Genomic DNA, 27,756 nt, shown 5'->3' with positions numbered 1-27,756 from the left:
AATAGAACCACAGTATCCAAAATGTAATTATAAAGTTCTATCCCCAACTAAGTGGCCCTGCCCCGCTCCTCCGAGTGGCCGGCAGCCAAATCACTCCCCCCGTGCTGATTGGTTTCATCCATTTTATTGTCAACGAAATTAACAGCCCGAAGGGGTTCCCCAGGTCCGCGCTCTCCCCTCCCTGGGGCCCCGGGTGGACACGGCAGCCAGCGACCCGGTCTCACTACCCCACGTGTCCTGGGGAGGAGGGATGAAGGGAGGGGGGGCTCACAGCAGGGGGCTCGGGGCACCCCGGGGTGGGCTGGGCCGCGCTCACTCGCCCGTGTGGGTCCGCAGGTGGTACTTGAGCGACTGCTTGTAGCGGAAGCACTTAGCGCAGTGCGTGCAGGGGTAGGGCCGCTCGCCCGTGTGCGCGCGCTGGTGCTCCAGCAGGTGATGCTTCTGCGTGAAGCGCTTGCCGCACTCAGCGCAGTGGTAGGGCCGCTCGCCCGTGTGGATGCGCCGATGCTCCAGCAGGTGGTGCTTGCGGATGAAGCTCTTGCCGCACTCGGGGCAGGCGTGCGGCCGCTCACGCGAGTGCACGCGGCAGTGGTTGGTGAGCTTGGACTTCTCGCTGAAGCTCTTCTCGCACTCGGGGCACTTGAAGGGCCGCTCGCCCGTGTGAGTCCGCTGGTGGCGCAGCAGGTGCGACGGGCGGCTGAAGCTCTTGCCGCACAGGCTGCAGATGAAGGAGACCTCGTGCTTGCCGGCGTGCACGCGCTGGTGGATGACCAGGCTGATGTGCAGGCGGAAGCTCTTCTTGCACTCGGGGCACGTGTAGGGCCGCTCGCCCGTGTGCGTGATCTGGTGCTTGGTCAGGCTCGACTTGTGGCTGAAGCTGCTGTCGCACTCGGGGCACTTGTAGGGCTTGGGGCCGCCGCCACCACTGCCCGAGCTGGGCGACTTGGGGCGCGGCTTGAGCGCGTGCTTGGGGGCGAAGCCGGACCCGCGCTCGGGCGACGCGTAGCCGCCGCGGACGCGGTGGATGCGCTGGTGCAGCGTGAGCTGCTGCTTGTGCCGGAAGCTGATCTCGCACTCGGCGCACTCGTAGGGCCCCTCCTTGATGTGGTTGCGCTGGTGGATGATGAGGTTGATCTTCAGCCGGAAGCTCTTGCCGCACTCCATGCAGGTGAAGGGCCGCTCCCCGCGCCGGTTCCGCTGCTGCTGGCTGCCCCCGCCCCGGTTCTCGCCCAGGTGCCGCTCCCCGTGGGCCGGGGGAGCCAGCCTCTTCACTGCCGGGTTGCCCAGCTGCAGGGGCGGGGGGCTCTCCTCGCCCTCGGGGGACAGCTCCCCTGGCAGCGGGGTCTGGTACATACTGGCCTCGTACCTCCCGGACAGCTGCCCGAGGGACTGCAAGTGCTGCGGCAGCTCGTCCTCCTCCTCTTCTTCCTCCTCGTCCTCCTGCTCCTCTGTTTTGATCACGATCCCCTCTGCTCCAGGGACAGGGAGAGAGAGAGACAAAGACGACGTTAGCTGCTGCCTGGGGCCCTCACCTGCACCTAGGTTAAGCGCCGCTTCCCCCTGACCAGCACTGTGCATTTATTGTCGGCCCCAATTCCCTCTTTCGGGAAAATGCTTCTTTCCGCTCGCTGCGGCCCAGGGAACCCAGGCTGGCCCAGGGAACCCGGGCTGGCCCCGGGGGTAGGTTCAGGAATGGGCTCCGACCTAAAGTGGGCCAGTCGGAGACCTCTCTTGGAATTTTATGCGGAGGAGGCTGGGATGATGGCTTCGTTGGGGTTGGGAAGCTGGCACTGCGTGTGCCGGTCTCCCCGGGCTATGGGCGCAGGAATCAACAGAAAAGAAGGAAACCCGCACACACAACCCTCCTGGGAGGCACCCGGACCCAAGGGCCTGAGGCTGCCATACTCGCGGACATACCAATTATTCAAGCCAATAAACACCCCTTTTTTATTTAAGCTGCTTGAGAGTTGGGTTTCTACTGCCTGATCAAGTTCTCAACCTCTTCTCTGTGGTCTCCTCTCCCTCAACTCTGCTCAGCCTCCTCACTGGTCTCCTTTCCTGAACTCACCTGGCGATTTCTCCTCAGGTGCCTTTACTGACCCTTCTCTGGCAAATTTCCCCTCCTCTGTGTCTCCAAATCCTGCCCATCAATTAACACCCAGCTCCAGTCCCATGTTCTCCCTGAAACCTTCCTTGACCAACCGAAACTGCATTCCCCCAACCCCTCCTGAGCCCACAGCACCAGCTGATGTGCCTCCCCAGGACTTAGGAACCCCACCTTCTCACACAGCACCTCACCTGCACAGGTGGATGACTCACCTGTACAGACTCTACCAGCCCTGAAGCCAGGGTCGAGGGTTTCCCCTTTCCCACAAACTCTGGTGTGCAGTGCCCCACACATTAGTGTTCCATGAACACTCCAACTGAGGATGTCCTCCTCCTCCCAGGCCCTCCGCCCTCTAGCCTGGCCCTTTAGAACCTAGGATGTGAGCTGTTCTAGAGCCCCTTGAGAATCTAAGTCCTAGAGAAAAGAGAGGCCTCCAACACCTGTTTGGATTTTCTCAGATGCACTTTCTCAAATGCCTTGTACTTACTTGGCGCTCCTTAAACACTTAATTGGGGAGCTCTTTAGTCACTGACTTTGTGTGACATGAGAGTCACTCATTTTTGAGTCCGCCTGTGACACAGAAGAGCAATACTAGTCTGCATTTGCGGAATTCTTAAAAGCAGACAAATGAGGACTTTTTTTCTCTCATATTCACAATATCATTATAGGATGAGTCAAGATTATCCCCATTTCACAGACATGGGGCAGCCAAGCTTGGAGGCATCAAGTGTTGTTTCCAAATAAAGTAAATAAAGTCAGACTTTTTTGCAACTTTCAATTTAGGGACCAGCTAGTTTGTCCGCTCAACTGACAGGGAAACTGAAGCTGGCAGCGTTCGTAACCTGGCCACAGTCTTGTAAGTTTGTTAGTGACCGCAAGGCCATAGTGCTTTCAGCTACTCCTCTGAACCCAGTAAATGGCAGTGTTAAAATTAGAACACAGGTGTGCTGAGTCCCAGCTCAGGACTCTCATCATAAGACAATACTGCCTCAGTAGCGTCAGGATTCTCAGCAGGAAGTGACCCAGAACGTCCCTGGAACACGATGCTTAAAAGATCAGGAAGGAAGAAGCAGCTTCAGAGGCTGGTAACTCGTTGCCCTGGTGTTTATCCTGAAAATAGGGTTATTGATGAAAGGCAGAGGAGGAAATATAGGCCTTGGAAGATTTAAACTCTCCTTGAGTCTCAAAGGTGTCTTTCCTCAACGAAGTAAGAATGAAAATGTTGGCCCTAAAATTCAAGTCTCAGAATCCCACAAAGAACCTTAGAATATTACTAAATGGTACTACTGGAGTTAATGAGAACACTCAAAGGGCGATCTGGAATTGCTGTTAGGAAGCTCCAGTGCAGCAGATACTCACAATTTGCCTTGTCTCTCTCACTATTCTCTAATGAAAAACAACACGATATATTAGCAAGATTTCTCAAATGTCATGCAATTATTTAAAAATAAGGAGTTAGATCCCCACCTTTTGACCATGTCTGTGACGTGACCAGTGTCCATGCTATTTTTATTATTTGAAGTGCAAAAGGCAAATTGCAAAGGAATAAAATGAAAAAAATTTTAAAATCACCAAAATAATACTTTGAAAAACCAAAATAAAATGGATGTGGATACATTTCTAAATATAAGTAATATGTTAATTGATATGATGGCTAGTGACTCTTTTGCACATAAATAAAACATCCAGACAAAATCCAAAACCCAAGTGAGTTCTACCAAATTTTCAAGGAGCACACATAATTCCCCTCTTTTACATTATTTTCAGGATATAGAAAAAAGCAAAAGCTTCCCAGTCCATTTGATAAGTCTAGTAGAATCTTAGCGATGATTCAAGAAAAGTTCAGGTTCATTTCATTTATGAACAGAGTTGTAAAATCTTGAATAAAAGAGTAGCTAAGTCTAATAGTGTATTTAAAAAATACACCAGGATGACTAATTAGGGCTTTCCTCAGACCTGCAAGGACAGTTCAGCATCAGAAAACTGACCACAAAAGATGTCCTGGCCACTGTGAGCCCACTTCCTCACCGTCCTCCTGTTTGCAAGGAGCAAGAGTGTGCAGAATGGTGACCCTGAGGTTTTATGATTAAACAAACAAGGTGCCTAGATTCTACCAGAAAAAGACTGCACAGTCTCGGTCATTTGAAAAGACATGTGATCAAAGGTAGAAATCAAGTCAGTTGAGGCGTCTAGTGTGACCTGGGAGTGGTCAGGGATATGTCAGGAGACAGATGTAACAGCGTTGCCACTATTGAGTGACCTTGGCAATTTCTCTGACCTTCTCTGCCCGTAGAGGGAGGGGCTGGAGAGATGATCTCCGCCACCCTTTCAGGTCCTTGTCTGACTTGGTCTTTGGCTGTAATACCTTCTTTCCTTGCCCGGAGTCGGATTATTCTAAATCCCCAGGCAGGGAACCTGTCCCTAAGGCCATATGGGGTTCTGCCACACCTGTTGGCCCCTGTGTCAAACTACCTCTCTGGAGGAGACCACGGCGCTCCCACGGCCAGGGCTCCCTCCCCCACCGCGGGCCGAAGGGCACCAGCTGCCCCGACTCACCCGCGCAGCTCCTCTGCTGCACCAGCATCTGCTTGAGCTCGCTGAACTCGCTGGAGCCCTCCGTGGACTCCTCCAGCGTGTTCTCCTGCTCCTGCATGTCCAGGTCTGGCTGCTCTGCGCACGGGTCGCCCAGCTCCGAGTCCTGGAAGCCGTGCTCCTCCACCTGTCCCATCAGGGGCTCCGGCGTCTCCAGACTCTCTGAGCCCTCGTCGTTGGTCTGCACCTCGATCTTGATCACGATCCCGTCGTGTGCTGGGGGCAGGGGGGAAAATCCAGAACATGTTCATTCCACCTGCCCAGAGTTTTGCAGCCCTAGAATTCATATTTTGGAAATCCTTTTTTTTTTTTTTTAATGAAGGTACTAGGGATGGAAACCAGGACCTCGCTCATACTAAGTGCATGCTCCACCACTGAGCTATACTCATCCCAGAACCCCATTTCAAAAATTCTTATTTTAGAGAACCTGAAGAAATCTCCTGAGTTGGCAGTGGGTAGACATAGACTTTTCTGGACATTTTGTAGCCCTGCACATTAATATAAACTGGAATCAAGTTAAAATAGATTTGGTTTGTTTCCATGCCCCCTACAATTTTAAAATAATATCGTCAGGTTTTCTCTTAAAAAGAGATCCTAATTCCCTTTGCCAGGTCAGGCTAGACAAAGCCCACCGTTTCTCTCTCAACCATCTCCTCACCTCGCACATCCTTCCAACACCTCCCAACCCAGGTGTCTTACATCCACAGACCAGACCCCCCTCCGCCCCCAGCCACCTCCTTGTCCACATTTCCAAGCACCTATACTGCACAGTAGGGGCTGTGGGGGTTGTTTTTAGTTATACAGCATCCGATTACATGTTAATGTAAAAAAATGGTCTTGATACATTTTTTAAAAACTTGCCTATAGATCTGTGGGTTAGTTTCAAATGTCGTTAGTACACATAGGCATCATTTGACACAAATGGGGTTATGGCACACATTTTTCTTTTAATCTGCTTCCTCTTCTCCTTACCCCCCACTTGACAGATATGCCTTTCCCAGGTAAGTCAGGTAGCTGAACGTGCCCTCTCCTCTGCGCTTCTGCAGTGAGCTATCACAGCACGTTCACATTTACATTTTTATTTTCTGGTCATTATGGGTTTAAAAAAAATAAAACTGCCTTATACATAGTCCTCTATGTTCCTTTTCTCAAGAGAAATATCTTGTAGAAATGCCTTCCCACCAATTTCTATAGGCTAATGCGTTCTTTTTAAAAGCTACATGCATTCCACAGTGAGGATAATACAGCAACGTGTTCACCCAGTTCATCGACAAGAACATTCATTTTTTGCTCCCAGTCCTTTGCCATGATGAACAGCACTGCAATAAACATTGGTTTATTTGTATCTTTAGTCATAAAATCGTGCTTTTATTTTTTACGAGAGTCCCAGGAGTGGGACCGCAGGGTCAAAAATTTTAAGTATTTTTAGTTCTGATAGATGTCATCAGGCGGCTTTTCGACAAGGCTGTGACAGTTCACGTTTCTGCCAGCCCTGCGTGAGAACAGTCTTCCCCGCACATCCCTGCCGGCAACAGACATCACTGCTCTTTTAAATTTTCCTCAGTCAGATGGGTATACAGTGGTAACTTTCTGAAACTTTAATTCCACTTCCTTGACCAGCATAGTCTGAATATCATTTCTTTTATTTATTGGCCTTTTAGAGTTGACTGTGTGAACCGTATTCTGTTCTCAATTGGTAAAAGTCCCTTGATTCCTGTATTAAAGATAACCCACTTCCTCTTACTGGCATTTCAAATATTCCCCCCAAATCTATCATTTGTCTTTGACTTCATGTTACCTTTTGTCATATAACTTTCTTAAAGTTTTCATCTTGTCAATATGCCCCTCTTTCTTTTTTTTTTCTTTTTATGGCTTCTGGGTTTTCTGTCTTAGTTAAGAGGGTCTCCTCTCTGGTCTCCTAGGTTTTATTCCCAGTTTTTTATCATTTACATTTAGCTCTTTACTCCACCTGAAATTGATTTTTCACTCGTGTGTAGTGTGAGGTAAGGGTTCAACTTTATTTTCTTGCCTATGGGGAGAGCTGTGACAGCATTAACCCCCTGACAGGTTGAAAATCACTTTAAGGAAATCATAAATGTATAATGCGTAAACATCATCATTTATCCTTTGAATGTTTACTCAGTGGCTATTTATGGAGCATCAACTACATTGTCACGTGGTGTTCTACCGGCGTGGGACGCATCCGTTACAAGACAGAGCTCCCACCCTCCTACATCTTACATGAGGCAATAAACATAATTAATAAATTATATGACATGTTGGAAGGTGATAGGTGCGGTGGAAAAAAGGAACCAGGAACCCAGTGGACAGAGGGGCCGTGCCTGCCTTTGAAAGCCTCCTCACGGTTCTTTTGCCAGGTCCACTCCTCACACCCAAACTCAAGTGGACCACGTCGCCGGGAAAGCAGACAGACCAGTCATGCTAGCAAGTGATTCCATCTGGCCTAAAACTGCGTTCTTTCCGACGCATGGCAATCCTTTAATTCCTCTCTGATCAGTCAATTAATCGATTCCCAACCCTTGGAGAGGGGACAGCATTTAAGCAGCCCGAATGTCCCCAGGCTGCATGCCCCATGGCCTTCCATGTAGACCGCGCCTACTCTCCCTCAGAGCTGAGTCTCCAAAGATGTCCTCATCCTATTCTGTCTCACAAAAAAGACAGTGTCATCCACACTTACATCTAGGACTTCCTCCTGCTCTAGTCGACGTCATCATCCTGCCCCCCCTTCCTCCCCAGGGTCCCTCCTCTTGCCTCCTCCCTCCTGCGTCCTCTGTTTGCTTCCTTCGCCCCGCCCTGTCCTGCCTGTGTCTCTCCCTGGAATTTGGCTCCGTAGGTTGGGCCCCTTTCTTCTTGGCTCTGTACTAGATCCTCGACTATGACTCTGGCATCAGAAAAACATCTTCCCTGACTTCAGAAACTCCTGAAGGTATTTTGCTTGCCTCCTCCCTAAAATAATTTTTTTAAAACCATGTACACCTTGGCCCCCTTTTGAAGAAATACAGAAAAGGCTTCAACAACTGCAAAAGATGTAATTTCTGGAGTATTGCAAATATTGGTATTTTAAAATAAACTCTTCCATCGCCATTGAATGTTGCCAATGGAATCTAAGAACCCTAGTGATTTTAAACTCACCATTATTCACTTAAAAAATACACGAACAAGTTCTTCTTTGATTCTTGAAATTTTAGTATCATTCCTTTTCACCATGAACTTCTATTTCCATTCCCACTTTACCCACAGAATTTTACCCTAATAGAACTTATTTTTATGCTTAGATGCCTTTTACCAATCACCTCATCTACCACTCTGCCACAGAAATGTGTATGTAAATTGAAAGATTAATTTTGCTTTCACTCCTAATAACCACAGGGCCCTAAGTGTTACTTTTTTGGCTGGCTTAAGTTACCCTTAGTTATGATTATTGTGGAATGAAAAACAATTCATTCTAGATAGGAAACAAAAAACCTGGTGGAAATGCACCACTTACCAGGATGGATGGGGACTTTTTTCCCCAATTACCTCGCTTATCTGGGAATGAATATTCTTCTTGCTTGAACGAGACAGAGTTCAGAATAAAATCTATTCCTCTTTTTCACTTTTGTAACTGTAAGCATTGGGAAAGCTCATTTACATAGATGTGGAGATGTGCTGGTGGGAGCTTTGTTATGGAATCCTCTCTCCATTCTTTGAATTTCTGATTATAACGCTGCGAAAGCGTCTGGTTAACATATCATCAAAAATTGTTTTTAATGACCTATTAGCTGACAGCTTAATTAGGTTCTCTTTCAATTTTGTTGAAAGCTAACTATTGCAAACGATCTAACTTCCAGAAGACTTCACCATCCAGGCCGCAGAGCCTTCTGGTCCTGTCCCCCAACATTCTGGATCGGCTCTTTGTTTCGTGACCCAGAGGGCCTTTCATACACCAGAGAAGCAGCCCATAATGAGGCAGGATGTGCGGGAGGTGCCTGTTCTTTTTTCCAGCAGTGGGAGATGCGGGAGATGAGGACAGAGCTGCGGGGACCTCGTGCGCCATGTGCCTCCCGATGCGTTTTACGAAGGAGAACAGATGGACTAAGACTTGGAAACTGAACCCTGGAAGCCATCTGTGTTGTGCCCTCCTGGACAGGCTCCTGTACCCTCAGGGCACTGCCTCCCCATCCCTGCCCCTCCTCCCAGACCCCACTCCCCAAAACGTCCCAGGACGCTCTCCGCTCACGGGGAGGTGCTCTTCCCTAAACCCCAGGCACTCTGCTGCTCCTCTCTATGGCTTTTAGTTCTGTTTCCCTCAAAATGTGCAGCATTTACACATTTTCGTGCCTCTCTACCATTTGCTAGACAGCAGGGAAGCCAGTGTTTCCCAGCAAAAAGGTCTCTCCACCCCAAACAACGTTTGAGAGTCCTGACCATCAGACTGCATGCATAAGCAGTCACTTGTTCTCCCATTAAAAAAACTAATCAAAGACACATACATTGGGGGAATATCGTTTATGACCAAAGATAGCATTTCAAACCAGTGGCAATGGTTTAGGTAAATGAAGTGCAGACAACTGGTTTCCTGAGTAGAAGGAAAAAAACCCAAAACTACCCAAAAAATATCTCACTTCTAAATAAACAACTGGTGAATCTAAACTTTAGACATAAATAATGAAGTCACACTAGGATTAGAAAAAAGCACAGCTTTTCTTCCTTCCTTCCTTTCTTTTTCTTTCCTTCTCTCTCTCCTTCCCTCTCCCCTGACCCCTTCTTTTTTTAAGCAACTTTGACCTAAGGGACAGGCTACCCCTAGACCCTCTGGGACTCCAGAGAGTCCTTCTGGAGGCTGTCTGGTTAGTCACACCAAACATACTGAATATCAACTATATCAACACATATCAACTATAATCTTTTGGTGCAAATTTTTTTGGAAAGAATTTTTGTGGCTTTGCCTTGATACTGTTTGGTGATAAGAAACAATGTGTGATTGTTTTTTTAAACTCTCTAATCATAGTTCTTCATAAGAACTCTTCTGAGATGGGAAAAAAATCTACCCTACACATTGTTTTCTAATGTATTAAATGTTTGTGAACACTAAATTTAATAATTAATGAAGCTGATATAATGTTATATTGGTAGACATTTAAACATTTAATTATTTACATTTTATAATTCTTGTTTCCTGAAGCAAAAGGTATTTTATTTCAGCTTTTAAATATTTTTATAGGTTTTTGAGAAGCTCATAGGTCCAAGGCCTGTGATCATGTTTCCTGAAAAAAACAGGCCGAGTCAGTATTTCTACACTTGATATGAAACCCACCCACCATAAAGAAAACTTCTGGTAATTTTGAATTCATAAAAACTTCAAATTGATAAATTTGAACACATGAAAATTTAAAACAGCTGTATCACAAACACATACAAAGGTAAACCATGAATTCGGAAACATATCTGCATATATAATACAGATAAGAGCTAATAGCCTTAATATTTAAAAAGCTTTTATAAACCGATAATAAAAAAGATAAATAATCCAAAAGAACAATGGGCAAAAGATAATTTTCATAAGACATACTGGGGACCAATAAAAACAGGAAATATGGTCACCATCACTCTTAGGAAGGTTGCATGAAAACATCAAAATATTCTTTTTACCCATCACTTTGGCAAATTATAAAAAGATACATAATACCTACTATTGGCATGGGTGTGGGGTAACAGCCTCATGACAGATGAGGGTGTATAAATTGGCACAATTGTTTTGAAGGGCATTTGCTAATATTCATTAAATTTTTAAATGGGTGTATCTTCTGACTACTTCTAAATAAGTTTCCGACAAGTGCACAAAGATTTATTTATAAAAAATCTTAAAGCACTGAAACTTGTCAGCAGTCTAAATGTACATCAATGGGAGTTTATTTAAATAAATTATGAAATCAATACACAAAATACTATAGCCTGCTATCTAAAAAAAGAGATTTCTATGTTCTGGCATGTAAAGATGTCCAAGATATATTATTGGAAAAAGCAAATTGTTAAACAATGTACTTAATTGCTTGAAAAAATTTTGACAATGAGAAAGTAAGTATTATATAATTAAGGGTGTGTGTGTGTGTGTGTGTTACTATATGCACATAAACTGGATGGAATAAACTTTTGACTCTTGAGAGAATTATGTGGGACTTTCATTCTCTTTGCATTTTTTCTTTTTGAATTATGTTGATGAAACTTCAGAGTTTCGTTGGAAAGTGAAAATCAGCGTTGCCACATTAACTTTCTCTACCAGCTCAAAGCAAAAACATGATGGTTGACACTGGCTTTCCAACCTTCTTATGGCTACATTTTCTGTTACATTTTTTAAAGTTTGGTTTATTAATTTTAAAAATCTTCTTAAAAATTTATTTAGACACACAGGCAAGAGGGCTGAAGAGTTCTTCAAAACTTATTTTTAAAAAGCTCTCCTCCACCCCCAACCCCTTATTTTCTGCTCCCCAGAGGCAATCACTTGCAGTTCTTCTAGCTGATTCTTTTGCCATTTACCTTCATAACTCTGCGTAACATAATGACACTGCTACTCCTTGATTTTCCCATTTTAAGCATCATCTATTGACTTCCAAGGGCCGGAGGTGAGGACTGTCTCTTCTCCATCCACCCACATCTCTTCCAAATCCCTGATTCTTCCAGTCTGTAATCCTGACTGGATTAATATTGGGTGTTTACATGACTGGATTACGTAAATGTTTTTAAAATTGAACCATGTAGTAAACTCTTAAGTATTTCTCTATGTCTGTAAACCTTTCTGCTTTCCCTAGAGTTAAGTTCTTTTTTGCTTACTAATATTACCAAGTCAGCTCCAAACTCTCCTTGACCCTGGCTCTATAACCCTCCTCTCAAAACATCCAAACATAATGGCTATTTCTGTTTCATATACTTGGAGAAAATTTTTCTGGAACCTCTGACGTGCTCCAGTCTGGACTGGGTGCTTCCAGATGCACAGTTGTCTTTTGGGGAACCCCTGGGCCACAACCCAGGGATCCTCTCTCGTGTTGGAGCTCCTGACCCCTCTTTCTCGATGTACTTCCTCGCTTTGGCCAAGGACCTGCCCCAGCTTGAGAAAGAGCCCCTGGCAGACCTTGAACATCTCAATGTCTCGATTTCACTCTCATAATATTTAATTAGATTGGTCTGGCTAGACATCAAATTCTAGGATATTGGAAAATAGGGTACAATTTTAAAATTTAAAGAATTTTAAAGGCATAGCTCTATTGTGTGGTAGCTTCCACTACTGTTGAAAAGCCCAGACATTCTAATTCAAGTTCCTTAGTATGAACCTGTTCTTTCTCCCAGAAGTTTGTCGGATCTCCTGGGTCCTCAGTTGCTCTGAAATTTCTTGTTGATGTATCTAAGGTGGGGTCTGCTTTTATCTGTTGCTCTGGACGGTTGGTGGGCTCTTTAATCTGGAAAACTGTTTTCCTAGGTGCTGGGAATTTTTCTTGAATTCTTTCATTGCTAATTCCTTCCTCCCTGTTTTTACTATTCTTTTTTCCTGATAGTCCTATTATCTGGACATTGGACTTTCATCTTTTAATTTTCTTATTCTTTCCCAGATTTTCTTTTTTGTCTTTTTGCTCTGTTTTCTGGGATGGGCTCAACTTTATTTTCTAATACTGCTCCTGAGTTTTTAATTTATATTATTTTTAATTTCCAAGAGTTCCTTTCTATTTTTTTTAAAAAAAAAATTATACTTTTGTCATGGATGCACTCACTTCTTTTATGTCTCTGAGGAATATTAGGAAATGTATATTTTAAATGTATAAACATATATATGTATTTAAACATACATTTTCCCTTCTCTGCATGGTCTTTGTTTCCTTGAAATTTAATTTTTTCTGCTTCCCCCTCCCCCCCCTTGTCTCTGTGTATTAGAGGCTTTTCCCAAGTGTCTCATGGTTCCTGGCTGTCCATTTATATACTTAAAGGTGGAATACTCAAAAGAAAATTGAAAGTTTGGTGCATTCAGGTAGGGCTTGGGTTTCCCAGTAGGATGACGTGGCTAGGTCATTTCACTGGGAAGTCTCTTGGGCTGGTCCCAAAAGTCTCCAGATAAGACTTCCAATATCGTGCCCTGAGAGTTTAACCCTGGATCATTTTGGGAGCCAGATTAGGGAAGAAGGCTGGAGATCTCAACATCTATATGTCAAGCTTCACTTATTTCCTTGTTTTCAGCATGGTACCCCACCCTCAAGTGTGTCTGGTGTCCATGTTCAGAGAGCCTTTTGTTCACACTTTCCAGAGAATAAGCCTTCTTCATCTACCAGGGTTGGGGAGGCAATAGAGGAAAATGGTAGTGTTTAAAAGCCCCTTTAAAAGATGTTTGACTGATGCTGTTTTTAGCCTCACCTTTACCCCCTTTTACCCGGAAGCTCCAGTACTGCTAGTTCCTGAGCCTTGGGTAGGGGTGGCGGTGGAGTGCAAACTGGGTTTCTTCTCAGCTCTCACCAATACCAATTTTGGATTCAGCTTTCTAAATCAGTGGTTACCCAGCCATCTGCTCTCAGCCTTCCAACACTCAGCTGCCCTTGTCTCCTTGTCCATTCCTTTGAAAAGTCCCTTGGCTCTTATTTTAGAAGGATTTCGGGAGGTAGGAGTAAACACATGCTTCCTCTGCCATCTTTAACTTGGAGTCTTTCTTCATTGGTTTTTAAAAAAATTATTCTTACTGATTAAGAAGTAATATATGCTCACTTCAGAAAATTCTACAAAGCATAGAGAAACATGATTTTGGTATGTTTCCATCCAGTCGTTTCCCTATCTGTCTTTTGTTAACACCGTTGACTGCCCATCGTATTTACATTTTCCACGGCTGTATCATTCACTTCCCCTATCAACCTGATCATTCCTACCTACATTTCAAATAGGCTGCAGCAGTCCCCATCTTCAGCAACAAGACTGCCCACCCCGCCCTGCCGGTATTTCTCCTGCCCACTCACAGCCTTCTCCACTTCCCCACTTCCTCCCCTCCCATCCACTCCCCACCAGACTCTAACAGGCTTCCTCCCCGACCACACCACCACCATTTCTCTTGTTAAGGTCACTGATGTTGCCAATCTGCAAATCCAATGGACACTTTCCAGTCTTTGCCTTCCTAAACCACACGGCGGAATTCGGCACTGTTAACCGCACTCCCTCCTTCTGGAAACACTCTTCTCCTGAAATACCTAACAATGCACGATCCTCATTTCTCTTCCTACCTTTCTGGCCACTCCTCCTGTTTCCTTTGATTCCTCTGGTTCCTCCTTTTTCCAAATCCTACAACAGTGGTTTTCAACCCTGGCTGCACATAAGAATCATCTCAAAAGCTTAAAAACAACAACAACAACAACAACAAACCAGCGCCCAGGCCCCACTCAGACCAATGTCTTCTAAGTCCCCAGATGCACTCTAGAAGTCAGGGCTGCCAAGGGCAGCTTTCCTTTTGTCCCTCTAGATCCGGAAAACGAGTCCAGTCTGTGCTACCAAGGCCCAAACGCCTGTCTCTAGCTCCGATCTCTTGTGAGCTCCAGGCTCCTCTGCTTGGCTGCTTTTTCAACGCCCCCTCCTTGACATGTCATGGGGATCTCACACCTAACGCATTCCGGGCCCCCTGTCCTCCACCTACTCTCTCTCTGTCACGGCCCTGGGAGTCAGCCTCGGACCCCCCGTATTGAACATCCACCAGCTACCAGGTCCCTCCCAGCCTCCTGCCAAAAGAGACCTCACATACATCCACTTCTCTCCCTGGGCTACGCCAGGTCTCTTACCTGAGCTACGAAAGGAATCTCAGAGCTTCCAGTCTTTCCTCCCTCTAATGGGGGCTCCTCCGAGCAACCTGAACTTCCTTGTCCTTCCATGAAAAATCCCACTTTCTCTGTGAGGCCTCTGCTGATTGCCCAGTCTCAGTAAGGTCTTCCCCACTGTGTGTCTCAGAGGCCCGGATGCCTGTCCCCACAGCACTGTCACAGCTGGTGACTTGTGTTTTTACATATGTGGGGTGTTTGGTTTGTTCACATCAGTCTCTTGACACAGTATCTGGAGGCAGTGGTTGGTATAGCTCAGCAGTAGAGCAGGTGCTTAGCATACACGAGGTCCTGGGTTCACTCCCCAGTACCTCCATTAAAAAGAAAAAACAAAAACAACTCACAACACCATGGTACTTGGGACAAAAAAATATTGGATGAACTAAAAATAAAGCTACAAGTGAAAATACAATGTAAAAACTTCACTTCTGATTTTCATGGCTGTAGAACTGTCTGTCATAATGTAAAGTAACATTTGTACAACTTAATCCATATTTTGGATTCTGTTCTAGGCTATCGACTCAGAAAGAAAATTATTAGTTTACGTAAATGCACATTTAAAATATTTAAAACATATTTTAAGACCAGAAAACAGCAAATTGCTTTTTAAAAACATGGAAACATGTACAATGTATGAGAGCTTGGACTTCAGCTCCGCCTCCTGGTTTGTTTACTCTGCTGACGTTAGGAGGAAATAGCACCTGGTCTCCCCAGCCTCCCTTCAGCCTCACGGGGCCAGGAATGGGAGCCCGGGCCGGAGTGTTTTGAGAGCAGGGTCGATATCCGAATCATCTTCTGATCTCCTGGCTCTCAGGGATCCAAACCATAAACAGTAGTCTATTGAATGTATTTACTCAGCCAGTTCATAAAATTGTCATGTTCCATGTATTAGGAACTATACAAATTTTCAATTTTCTGGACGTTTCCCCCTTGGTGTCACACCTTTGGGTCTCGCCCAGGGCTGGCTTTGTGGCTACCCTTCTAAGGGAGAGGACATGGAGCTGACAAGTTACCACTGGCGTGTTTGGGGATCTGATGACTGCACGCTCGGGACAGCCCAGCTGCCCCGAGGCCAGGGCCTCTGCTTTCCCGCAGAGGTGCGAGCTTAATGCCAGCCCTATGGGGCTGAGGTCCCCACATCCTCTCCTGTCCTCCCTCCAGCCAGGCTCCAAGGGGCTGAGACAGTCAGTGGGACAAATGGCACATTCGAGCCACACAAGGCAGCCTCTGTGAGGCCACCACTGCCTACAGGAGCTGCGGCCGTGGACGTGCTCGGGCCAGACCAAACTCCACCCCGGGCCCAGCCGGCTGGGGTTGTTTGCTCGATTCCGGCCCCACTCCGTGGGAGGCCCACCTGTGATGAGGGTGTGAACAGCAGACAGAGGAAGGGGTCCGTGGTCCCGTCCCGGTGCTTCTAAGAAGATGCTAGAAGAGCAGCACCTGGACCACAAGCCCCGTGGGGACATCAGGTGGGTTTTAGAATTCTACCACAAACCACCTCTCCCCATTCTCATTCTTTGCCTCCCAAGCCCTCTTTCTGATTTCTTCTACCTCAAATCTCTCTGTTCCTGCTGACACTTGTTTTTCAATGCAGCCACTCAAACTTTCTCCCATACAGACTTATGTTCCTCCAAACAAGAGACCACTCTGCCATGTGCCACACCTCGTCCCTGACCTGCATTCTCAGCTTATTTACTTTTAAATCCATCCTTTTTTCTCTGCCAGAATGAATTCGGAATCAGCCTCTTCCATCCACTTAAATCTCTCAGCTAATTTCTAGACAGTAATGATGCTTTAGGATTTCTCTGAAACGCTCCAGGACTTATTTTTCCCTCAAGGTTCTGCCTCTTCCACAAGTCACCTCCGGGCTCATTCCACGAGGCCGACATGACTCCATATGATTCTGGACCCCATCCCGGGAGCTGGTTTACAGGACCCGGAGTCAGTAAGTTCTCCCACTAGATTATCTTCCTTTTCCAAAGACAGGGTCACCAATGATGTTTGGCTACAAAGGACAAGGATCTGCTTCCACAGAAGACCTTCAGGAAAAGTGATGGAAGCTCAAAGGCAATTCCAAAGCAGGGGCGCCAAAATGAACTGCACCCTGAAAGCACCCACATTACAAGTCGGGGGGACAGCGCCCCACGCAGACAGACAGCAGCTGGTGATTCCTGGGCCACTGCTTCCTGCCAGTCAGCAATCGGGGATCGAGCTGTCAGTTCCAGTCATTTTACAGGATGAGGAGAGCAGGCCTCCAAAAGGCCGAGTAACCAAAACCACACAGCGAGGATGCAGAGAAGCCGGGATTCAAATGCAGGCAGCCTGACGCTGGCACCTGAGTCCACGGCCAATGCTGCTTGTGCTTCTCTGCTGTCCCCATCTCACCGCCCTGTCTAGACACTGCCCTGCACGCTGTGGGACATTTCAGGTAACGCCTGTGTCTGTCCCTGTCCTCCCACAGCAGGACTAGGGGCGTGGCCCTTCTCTGGGGAGCTTGAGGCTGCATGAGCACCAGCATCCCTGACTAATGATTGCCTTTCTTTCAGTTCTAGTTTTGTTTCCTGCAAAGAGTGAAGTGACGCTGGGCCAGGTCAAAAACTCCCCGAGACAGTGAACCAACGGCATTCCTACGTATGGGCTGCTAGGGCCACTGGTGATCGAGAAGGCCCCAAGCAGGTCCCAGCACCTGCAGGCCGCCTTCCTGCACTCAGCCTTCTAATACACCCCTCCGGAGTCTACTGTGGGTTGCCGCCCCTCACGCTGGGCCTCCTGAGTGCTCGGCGGTCTAGAAGGCAGAGCTCTCGGCCACCCAGCAGCCACTCACCAGCACTGGGATCTGCAGGTGTCTCGCCCTCCTCAGAGTCCTCCTGCTCCTGCATGACCGGCCTCTCCCCGCGCTCCATCTGTGACATGAGGTCTGGTTTGGAAATTGCATAGTCTGGGCAGGAGAAAGAAAAGAAGATGTACTATGGGGTGAGGTCGCACCGGATGCTACAAAGGTGTCACCTGTGTGGGTGTGACCCTGGGAGCTGCTGACCTACCCAAGGCCTGCAATGCTGCAAAAGGAAGGGCCAAGTTTCCTGCCCTTATCAGGGCCCACAGTGTGTGTGCTAACCGTGACCTGTGTCCTCCTATGCGGGACCAGCGGGACCCTGCCCACTGATGGAAACTGGCCCTCTGTCACCTGTGGCTCCCATGGCTCACAGGTGGCCAATGCCTGCTCAGGTCTTCACGACAAAGGCAGAAGATATTTGAGACTTTATAAATTAAAAAACTAATCCTGAGCAAATTTAGAAGCCATGAAACAAAATACTGAGGTTCTCTTATATTAAAAAATAGTGTAATGTTCTTGGGAAATAAGGTTAAAAGAAGAAGAAACGTAGAGGACATAGTATGACACATACACACATTTGTAATATACAAGGCAAAGAGTTGATGTCCATAATTAAATATATAAAGAGCCTTTACAGTCAGTAAAAAAATACAAAATCAAAGATATGAATGGATGATTCATAGAACCTATGTAAATGGCCAAATAAAATATAAAAAGATGCACAAGTTCACTCATCATCAAAGAAATACACACGACAATAATGAGGTGTCATTTTTCACCCACTAGAAAAGACAAACCTTTACAGTCGGGTCAGGGGGTGGAGAAGGGCACTGACTCACCCTGTTCCATAAACACACGCTGCCCTCGGGAGGGCCCGGGGCCAAGGCCACAACACTGTACCTGTGGACCCTCTTTCCTCCGCAAGCCTGCCTCCGGGAACCCACCCTACTGAACCACTCCCGTAAGTGCACAGACACAGAGAGATGCTGATGGCAATCCTGCAGCAGCGAGAGGACGCGGTCAGGCTGCCTGAAGAGGCTGCTCATCAGGTGTTCGGTGTCGCAGCCTGACAGCGCCTCAGGAGCACGGCCCTGTCCCTCAGGCGGGCCTGCGTATGCCGACACAGAAAGCCGTCCCTCACTGCCACTAGGTGAAAGAAGTGAACGACCCCATCTGTGCAAACCACAAACCGCATGTGCACAAAAATGATAATATATGCCCACGGGTTTATGGTGGTTACTTTGCTGGGTAATACTGCCAGGGGGATAGTTATGCAAATCTAAACTGTTGAATTTTCACAATGTATGTATTTATGTGTATACTTTAAAAAGAAAACAATTAACTTAAAAAGTCATCCTGCGGAGAGGTATATATGTATAAAATGAACAATTGCAGCAAGAATCTAAGTTTCTCTGCAACAGCACATTTAATGTTTTTCTAACTTTTTTTGTGCCTACAGAGTTCCCCATATCAGAGAAAGGGATACATATGAAATTAAAGCACATTTTCCCAACTTTTCACCCTCAAATACACTTATTAATGAAGACAACAAGAATCCACAGGCTTTGGGGAAGAGAGATGTCAGTGAAATTATGACTTCCTGGTGTGGACCTAGGACAGGCATCGAATCCCCAGGTCACACCTCATCTCTGCACAGTGGGGACGAGAACCTGGGGGACATGAGCCCTCAGTCCGGGAGGTGTTCGGCCACCTGGACGGTGGACCAGGAGTGCCAACACCTGTCCTAGCTCCCCCTTGGGAAAGGTCTGAGGATTAAACGTGATTCCCATAAAGCACCTTACTTTCTGCTTAATAATAGTTTGCTGTACAAACTAACATATATATATGCGTATATTTTATATTTACATATATATACGGGCCACAAGGAAAATAATATAAAGGTGAGACCACTGATGTCTAAGTCTATCCCCTGGCCCCAGGGGCTTCTCTGCAGAGTGTCGACTCTGTTTACCAGCCGTGCTGATCTGCGCTGCCCTGGTGTGGGGGTTTACGAGGGTGTTTGTTCTAAATTGCTGTGTTCTCTAAAATTGTTTGGGGGAGTTCAGAGCTCCTGAAGGTTCTGAACAGACCCCAAGCTAGCGCCCAGGAAGCCGCCGCGAGCAAGGCCCTCTCCTTACCCATGGAGACCAGAGACTCGTAGTTGCCCCGCATCACGTTCTTGTACAGCTCCTTCTGCCACTCAGACAGGTTGCCCCACTCCTGCTCCGAGAAGTGCACAGCGACGTCATCGAATGTGACAGGGACCTGAAACCACACAACACGCTCAGCTCGGACCAACTAGAGGGCCATCACAGGCCCCCAGCTGCCAGATCCGATGGCCGTGGATGGCCCCGGCCCCCTGGGCCCGGCTCAAACACCTCTTCTTAGGACTGGAGCGGGAAAGGCCCAGAGCTCAGTTCTGGGTTTTCACTAAGGACCTCTCTAGAAATCAGGAGGCTTCAGCCACTAACCTGGCCCTACAGCTAAGAGTCCCGTCTTGTCTGGTCCTTTTTCTCTCGAACAGGACAATCCTTGCTGCTGTAAAGTGTGGTCTGCAGACCAGCAGCAGTGGCACCCCCAAGGAACTTGCTAGAAATGCACACTCTCAGGTTCCACCTGGACCCACTAATTCAGATTTGGCATTTAGTAAGAGCCCCAGGTGACTCGTGTACATACACAATAAAATCTGAAAAGTGCTAGCCTAGAGAGTATGTCCACGTGTTTACATCACATGAGGCTGTGGAAAAGGACAGGATCACAAAACAGAAAGAAAACCAGTCCATATTCAAGTTCTTTCCTCTGGGAAATAATATTAAAACCTAAGTGTTCTCTAGTTTTTTTAGGATATTTCTGGAAATCACACTTTTACAGGCATTAACAGGATTTATAAGACAACTGATAAAAATGCTGAGCAGGACAGAGCCCTGTAACATCTCACCGAGGTCTCCCCCACCCTTATGGGGAACCACTGACTCATACTCGTCCACAGCTCAACCGCTGGGCCTCCAGTTTGCCTTCCATCCTCAGACATCATGGACTGAACGTCCCTCTCAACGGACAGCTCCTGATCACCAGGACGTCTCTCTGATCTACAACTTATGCTTTTACCAACAGGAGGAATCGTTCGGTCTCAGTGCGCCCTGTTCCTGGGGATGTGAAGTGGGTGACTAGGTAACATCATGTTGTTTTCTTTCTCAAGCACAGCTTTTCCTTTCTTTTCTATTAAATTCCTAAAATACATTCCCGCTCTGGGCTCGCATCGGGAAGCCCCGGCTGGGATAAGGTTACCTTGGGGACTTCTCCGTTGCTGCCCGGGGGCAGCCGTAGGATCCAGAAGTTCCTGTTCTTCAGCAGGTTCTCCATGTTCTCCAGCCGCCTCTGCAGCAGCCCGTACTCCTGCAGCAGGGTGCCCAGCACCACCCATTTGCTCTCCAGGTGGTTTGCGAACTCCACGGCCGTCTTCTCGCAGTCGGCTATCTTCTTCTCATTTGTCCCCGTCCGGCCCTCCAGGGTCAGGAGCCGCATGGCTTGGGCCTCCAGTTTCCTCTCCACCGCTTGGACGGCAGCCCACACGGCCAAGCGGGTGATCTCCGCCGTCGGGAGTGGTGTGTCCTTCTGGGCCGCAGAAGACATCTGGAAGGGGGCGTCCTTTTGGGAAACAGGGCTCTGGAGCAGGGAGTCCATGTCGGTCTCGGGAGCTGTAGGGGAAAGGGTCAGGGGGTCTTTCTCAGGAACTTCAGGGGAGTGGAGTCGGGCTTCTTGATGGTGGCTGGAGTGGGAGAGAAGCGAGATCTCTTGTTCAGCAGCAGCTGGGGCGGGGTACGGGGTCTCTTCCTGGGAAGTAAGGGGGCCCTGGAGATGAGTCTCTTGCTCAGAAGCGGCCGGATACAGGAGTGAGGGTCCCTTCTGGAGAACAGGCGGCATTCGGCCAGAAGTCTCTTGCTTGGGAACACTGGGAGTCTGGGGTAGGGAGCCTTGCCGGGGAACAGCAGGAGTCAAAGAAGGAATTTCTCTCGGGGGGAGAACGTGGGGTTGGAACAGAGTTTCTTGAGGGAGTCCGGCCGGGGCCTGACGTGGGGTTTCTTCTTGCAGGACACTGGGGAATGACAGAGGTGATGAGCGCTGGGTCTCCATGTCCAGCTGCTGGACCTGTGTTCCAGGAAAGAAAGAAAAGGACAGGATTGAAGACCAGAGTCTCCAGCTGGCAAATAAATTCCAAAGATAAGCACCTACATTAAAAGGGATTCAGCTTTTGTAGCAATGAGATGTGTTCCACAGACCTGAATCTCTTCAGACCCTGGCATGGATCTACACATTCAACGTAAAACTATTGTTAACAACAAATAAAAGGTGGTAACGCCACCTTCTGCTTTTTTAAGCCATCTCCTTTCCACAGGGTACATTTCACAGGTGTCATCTCATGAGTAGTGGTGTGGGAGAAGAGAAAGGATACTGGCTTTGAATTCGAACACTTGGCTCTCAGTCCTGTCTACACCAATGCTGCCTGGGTTGCCCTGGCCCAGTTATTCAACTTCTCTGTTCTCAGGGTCCTCATCCGTCCAGTGAGGGTAATGATACCTGACACATCTGCTACTTTGCTGAGTTCTTCGAGCACTGAGCATTAAATAAAAGAAAACTTTGAAAAACAATAGAGCAGAATTTTCCAATGCCAATACTGTTGCTATCCTAAGACTGCCAGCAAGGTGGGGTGTTCTGTTAATGGACTTACCACGAAGGTGAACTTGACATCCAGCCCCACTGCCTCTACTTGTAATTAAAGGCAGTCATGGACCCCATGGTCTTTCCCTCACTTTGTCCCACAGCGAGGACACACAATTATCTTAAGTTTTCCAGACGCTTGGATACAAGCTGAATAGCTGACTTATCAATAACATTTCTCAAAGAGTTGATACAGCATAGGTTTGCCTTTGAGACATGTTCTATGGACTCAGCCCCTGCCGGAGAGGCTGAATGGGCTTCTGGGCATCCCGCACTGGCTCCTGCGATATGCGGAGAGAGAAGAGAGACGCTGAGACAGGAGTGGGCAGACTCTCCTGCAGGAGCCAAGGTCCTCAAGCAGATGGTCCATCTGGTAGGTGTACCCTGGCCATCAGGGGTCGTCTCCATGTCGTGAGGTGGGGAATGAGAGGAAATGAGGTCCAGAAGGACTGGAAGCGGAGCTGAAGTCAGCCAGTTCTGTGACCCATGTCAAGACTGGTGGGGACTAGAACCACAATAAAGACTGATTTCTTTGGGGATTTCAATTGTTCATACTCTCCCTGGTCCCCACCTTGCCTCGTCCATGTTGAGAGAACGCTTGGTGAAGCCAGCGTCTTCTGAGTGACCAGCTCTGTATTTATCTATTCAGACAACTGCTATGTTTATTGGAACTGAACAGAAGTCCTTCTATATCAATATTTGTCCCTTTCCTCATAATCTTCCTTCAACAAATCTGTTGAATGGCCAATTACTGTGTGCCATATATAATTTATCTTTAAAGTAACTGAAATTCCCCTTTTCTTTGAAAATTAGCATATCCTTGGTGTCCAGTCTGAAATATAGTCTGTGCTTGACAAGTGTCTACTGAATGAATAAATGATTGGGTTACGAAAAAATCATTAGCATAAATAATGAAGTTCCTTTAGTTCATTTATCAAAGACTCATCTAAACCTATGTATACCTTCCACTGCTTGCTTTCTTTTATTTGTTTATTCATTCACTCATGGGTGGCTTAGCTGAGACAGCATCACACTTTTAAGCCAAGGATTAAAGGTATAAGACCTTCTTCAGGCAAAAGGTTATAGAGGTAATATGACGCAACAGCTCTGCAGCTAACCAGATGTGAGGGTTAACTAGTCATGTGATAGCTAACAATTATTTGGTGCTTATTATGTGCCTTGAACTGTGTTAAGTGTTTTAAGGGTTATCTCCTTTAATTTTCACAAAGCCCTATGAAACAGGGACTACGAAGATACTTCTCTACACTTAACAAAGGAAGGCGATGAGGCTTGGAGAGGCTAAGTGACCAGCCCAAGGTCACACAGCGGTCTGGATCCAGAGCCTGGGCTTCAGCCTGCCCGGCAGGTCCCCTCCAGGCCTCACCTGTCAACTGAGACGGTGGGTCAGTATATGTTCTGATTCTTTTTACCTCTAAAATGTGAAAGCTTGGAGATTAAACAAAGACCTGTGTGAAGACCCTGCCCATAGACATTTCCAGTTAATGCTGGGGTCAGGGGCTCCTTTGAGAAGCTAATGAAAACTATGGATTCTCCCCTTCAAAAAACACACATGGGCACATACACAAAATTCTGCAAACACTCTCAAGGGCTTTGTAGACCCCTGAACCTGAAGGCCCGTCAACAACTAAGCCACCTCTCAACTCTTTACAGGTGAGGGCAAGACTGGCGGTCCCTCTGGGATAGGAGCCTCAGACACAGAGAAAGTTACGAGTGAGCATCAGGCAACACAATAGGCACCTTTATGCCCCTGTCCTCAGAGGGGGATTAGGGTATTTGCCTATAACTAGTAGGAAGAAGGGAAAAATCCCCAGGGGCCAAGTTAGTCTCCCTGAGTAATGGAGGTTTAACCGAAACAATGAAGAAAAGCTTCAGGACAGTAAATAAAGCCATTAGAGCAAGACATCTTTACTAACTAGTCTCATCAGAGCTCAAAGGAAAATACCAGTTCTCTGCTTTCTATTATTAGACTGTCTCTATCCATTTCCGGATTTGGAGGACTGGAGAGGGATGAGGGGGCCCAGGAGCACATCCCCTCCACCACTCCCAAATAAAAGCCCCTTGCCGTAATTTCGTTAGTCCCAGTAAACCTGTGGCTTGATTTTACCCCGAGCAGAAAGAAATGGCCAAAGAGAGAGATGGAGCTGTAAATATAAGATGTAAGATTAATAAGCTTGCATTCTCAAACTGTTGGAGGCAGCGAGATAATTCTTCCATTAATCCATATTTCACAGGATTTAACCCACTCTCCCTATAACATGTATCCTAAGCGAAGGGGGTCCCTAGCACTCATGCTATATTAGCAGAAAAATTAATAATCATACCTATCTGACTGATAAAGCAAGCTGTGCCATTTTCTTGTACTGACCCAGTGGGGTTCACCCAGAATTATATACCATCCAAGGGCCCTGGAGACCTAAGCATTTAAAAATCGTCTTATTTTATTTTTCCAAAAGTTATTTATCATCATCATCATTATTACTATTTTACGAACTGAGAAGCTCTTTAGAGAGCCATGTATGCCGACCCCTTCCTGTACACAACAGGAAACTGAGGCTCAGAGGCACTGCCTGCCATGCAGCAATCCTCCTCCCAGCACGGCTACTGCATCTCAAAGAGCAGGTCTGCGGGGAGATTTTAAGACTGGTTTTTAAGAATGGCCCATTCTCTCTGAAGATGCGTCTGAAGAGACTCATCTGCCCCCAAGCCCTTAGTAGCTCGCTCCCCAGATCCCATCCGTCCAGACACCCAGTGTTCGGCAGTCCCCCCTCCCCCGACGCAGAGGCTGGAGGCCAAGGCGCCTGAGCCCGAGGGTCACCTGCTCCCCACGGCCAAGACGCTCGGCTGGGCGCTGCCCGGCCTCCCACCCGGCTGTCACCCCATCTCCGCCCCGACGGGCAGCGTCCCCCGCGCGCCGGCCCCGGCCCCCGCCCCGGGGGAGGCCGCCGCCAAGGCCGCCCCCTCCCCGTCCAGGCCCGCGGCCCGGGGGCAGGCATTTCTGGAGACGCGGGCACCGTGCCACGGATGACTCGCTACGTGACCTTGGGGCAGGCGGGGCCGGTCGCCGCCAGGTGTCCGGGCCTCAGTGTCTCCGCTCTGCGAAATGGGGAGAGCCGCGTCAGCGCCGCGCTCCGGCCGCGGGAGTCTCGGCGGGGCCGAGCTCTGCGGAAAACGTGCGGCGGCAACCCCGACGGACGCAGCGCCAGCTCCGCAGGGAGCGAGGCGCGCCGCCCGGGCGCCCGCCTCCGGGCCCGCGTGCGTGCCAGGCCCCGGGCGTCCCCGCAGCCGCGCCCGGACGGCCGCCCGCTCCCCGGCCCGGCTCCCCCGCCCGCAGCCCCCCCTCCCGTGCAGGGGCGCGCGAGCCCTCCGGGCCCCACGCCCCCACGTCGCGGCGTTTCTGTCCCTTACCGAGACCCCAGGCCGGGCCGCCGAGCCCGGGACGCGCAGGCCGTCCCCCGGGCCCCGAGTCCGCGCGTCCGTGCGCGCGCGGGCCGCTCTCACCGGAGCCGGGGCCGCCTCGGCCATGGCCCTGCGCTGTCCGGCCCCGGCCGGAGTCGCCGCCGCGGCCGCGCGGCCCCACGCAGGCCGGCCCCCGGCCTCTCCGCAGGCGGCTCCGGCCCGGCCCGGCCTTCCCCGCCCGGGCTCTCGCGGCCGTCGGGCCCGGCCTGCTCGGGGCGCGAGGGGCGGGCGGGGACGGAGCGGCCGAGCCCGGCGGCGGCGTCGGAGCGGGGCGCGCGGCGGTGCGGGCGGCCCGGCGGGCTGCGCCCCGGCCGCGAGCTGGGCCCCGGCCCTCAGCACCAGCCCCCGGCCCGCGCGCGGCCCCTCTGCGGCCGCGGCTGCGACCCCGGCTCCGGCCCCGGCCCCGGCTGCGAGCTGCGCTGCCGTCCCGGCGCCTCTTCAGCAGGGGAGCTGCACAGCAGCTGCCATGTTGATACAAACTGCATCCTGGGAGGCATGTCCCTCTCAGGCCGTTTAAAGAGAAACACTCCGAGGCTCGTCGGAGGCTGCAGGAACCCAGACAGCTCCATCTACAGCCGGTAGGAGCGAACAGTGTCGAGCGAGCAGCCAGGCGGCGACGGACACGCCCTGAGCCCCGGGCCAGCCCGTCGTGCCGCCCGGGCCAAACCGCTCGGGCCTCCCACCCTCCGGGGCCCCCGGCCTCTCACCTGGGGTCCTCGCCTCCCCGGGCACCCTAGGGCGAGACCCGGAGGCGGGAGAGCGGAGGAGGAATAACAGCGCGCGGCCGAGGCGACGTGGTGGGGTCTGGAGGCGGCTTGATTGGCTCCGACAGCCTTCCTCCCGCCGGATCTCCCCGCTCCTCTCAAACCCAGAACCCGGGTCGTTCCCTTTCAAAACCTGCGCTCACAAAGGGATCTAAGAAACCCGTCACACCAAAGAAAGCCCGGAGTTCATGTGACCAGCTCTGTGCAGTCCGGGTTCCAGGGGAGCAAGGGGGTTGGGTGCTTTTGTGAAACGCCCGAGTGTTGTTTTCGACCTGAAAGGACAGAATGCTGAGAATCTGAGAGAGCTGGGGCTGGAGGGGGCCGACCCGGCGTTTGGGAGGAAACTGAGGCCGAGTGGGACGTGACTTGTTTACCCTATGTTGCTCTTTCGGTCCCCCGGAGAACTGCTCTTTCTAAGCGTGAGAGAGAGAGAGAGATCCCAAAAAGAATGGGAGAGCTAGAGTTGGCGACTCCCTTTCCTAGACAGGTTCACTTACACACGTATTTATGGAGTACCTACAAGGTGGTGAGAACTGGAAATGAAAAAAGAAAGAAAGTATAGGCAGGCCTCCTGGTGACAAGTGACAAAACCCCAACTGCAACTAACTAAAGGGGAGAAAGAAGTAGAATATATTTGTTCACCTAAAGGGACCCCAGGGGGCTCAGGGGTGGAGCTGCCCTGAGACACAACAGGAGCATGCATGCTGTCAGCTCAGAGCGCTCTTTAAAAATGGAAAGTTATGGGTAGAGGTAAGGCCAGGGCCACTGAACCCTTTCCCTTCCCTTCCCAATGGTTTTCCTCCCATGTATCAGTAAACAGTGCATGCCACTGGTTTTGGTATTTTAAATTTTTATGTGAATGATGTACTTCAGTCCATATCCTGTTGGAACTTGTTTTATTTTTTTATGCATCATTATGTTTTTGAGATATAGTCAAGTTGAAACAAGCATATCTGGTTCATTCATTTTAACCATTATATAGTATTTCATTGAATACATGTTTACTTTCCATTCCCCAGAGGGGAATCTGCATACATGTCTCATTGCCCACTGTGCAGAGTTGCTCTCAGAGGGACACAGAGACACAGAAACGTGGAATAGTAGGTGACAGGAGTGCTTTCATCTTCCACCGGCTCACGCCTAAGTGCTCACCAAAGAGAGGGTACCCAGTAACATACCCGCCAGCAGTGCCTGGGCCCTGTTTTCACATCCTCGCCAATATTTACTGATAATGGACTTAAAATCTTTGCCAGCTGGATGAGTGTGAAATGGCAGTTCATTACTTTGCTTTGTCTTTATATTTACATTTCCCTGATTATTAAGGAAGTTGAACATTTTTTCATATTTACTAGATATTTGGTTTCTTCCTCTGTGAATTTCCTCATTGTATCCTTTCCCAATATTTCTGTTGTGAAGTCTTTTTCTTATTGG

General features: G+C 48.7%; 1 protein-coding gene across 2 annotated transcripts; it reads right to left on the bottom strand.

The window, feature by feature from the left end:
- Positions 1–108: 108 nt before the first annotated feature.
- On the bottom strand, positions 109–26,364 carry ZNF777 (zinc finger protein 777). 2 transcript variants are annotated; one of them, XM_031455591.2, is made up of 6 exons: positions 26,269–26,364; positions 20,654–21,514; positions 19,504–19,630; positions 17,357–17,470; positions 4,664–4,915; positions 109–1,469 (listed from the first exon to the last, which is right to left on the bottom strand). In XM_031455591.2, exons 2-6 carry the CDS (start codon positions 21,497–21,499, stop codon positions 313–315), a joined length of 2,496 nt encoding a protein of 831 aa, XP_031311451.1. In that variant the 5' UTR covers positions 21,500–21,514; positions 26,269–26,364; the 3' UTR covers positions 109–312. The 2 variants fall into 2 exon arrangements, with proteins under 2 accessions (XP_031311451.1, XP_031311450.2); XM_031455590.2 differs by lacking the exon at positions 26,269–26,364 and adding an exon at positions 25,511–25,642.
- Positions 26,365–27,756: the final 1,392 nt, after the last annotated feature.

Source organism: Camelus dromedarius, chromosome 7 (genome assembly GCF_036321535.1).
Source record: "Camelus dromedarius isolate mCamDro1 chromosome 7, mCamDro1.pat, whole genome shotgun sequence".
Classification (NCBI taxonomy): Eukaryota; Metazoa; Chordata; class Mammalia; order Artiodactyla; family Camelidae; genus Camelus; species Camelus dromedarius.
This window is presented reverse-complemented; position numbering and strand designations above follow the sequence as displayed.

What these genes read in the sequence shown, in the direction of transcription:
- ZNF777 (XM_031455590.2), bottom strand. Translation starts at nt 25,627, where the DNA reads ATGGCCGAGGCGGCCCCGGCTCCGGTGAGAGCGGCCCGCGCGCGCACG. An exon ending in CGGCCCGGCCTGGGGTCTCG is followed by an intron (nt 21,515 to 25,510) that starts GTAAGGGACAGA and finishes CCTGGAACACAG; the next exon opens with GTCCAGCAGCTGGACATGGA. An exon ending in GCAACGGAGAAGTCCCCAAG is followed by an intron (nt 19,631 to 20,653) that starts GTAACCTTATCC and finishes GTGTGGTTTCAG; the next exon opens with GTCCCTGTCACATTCGATGA.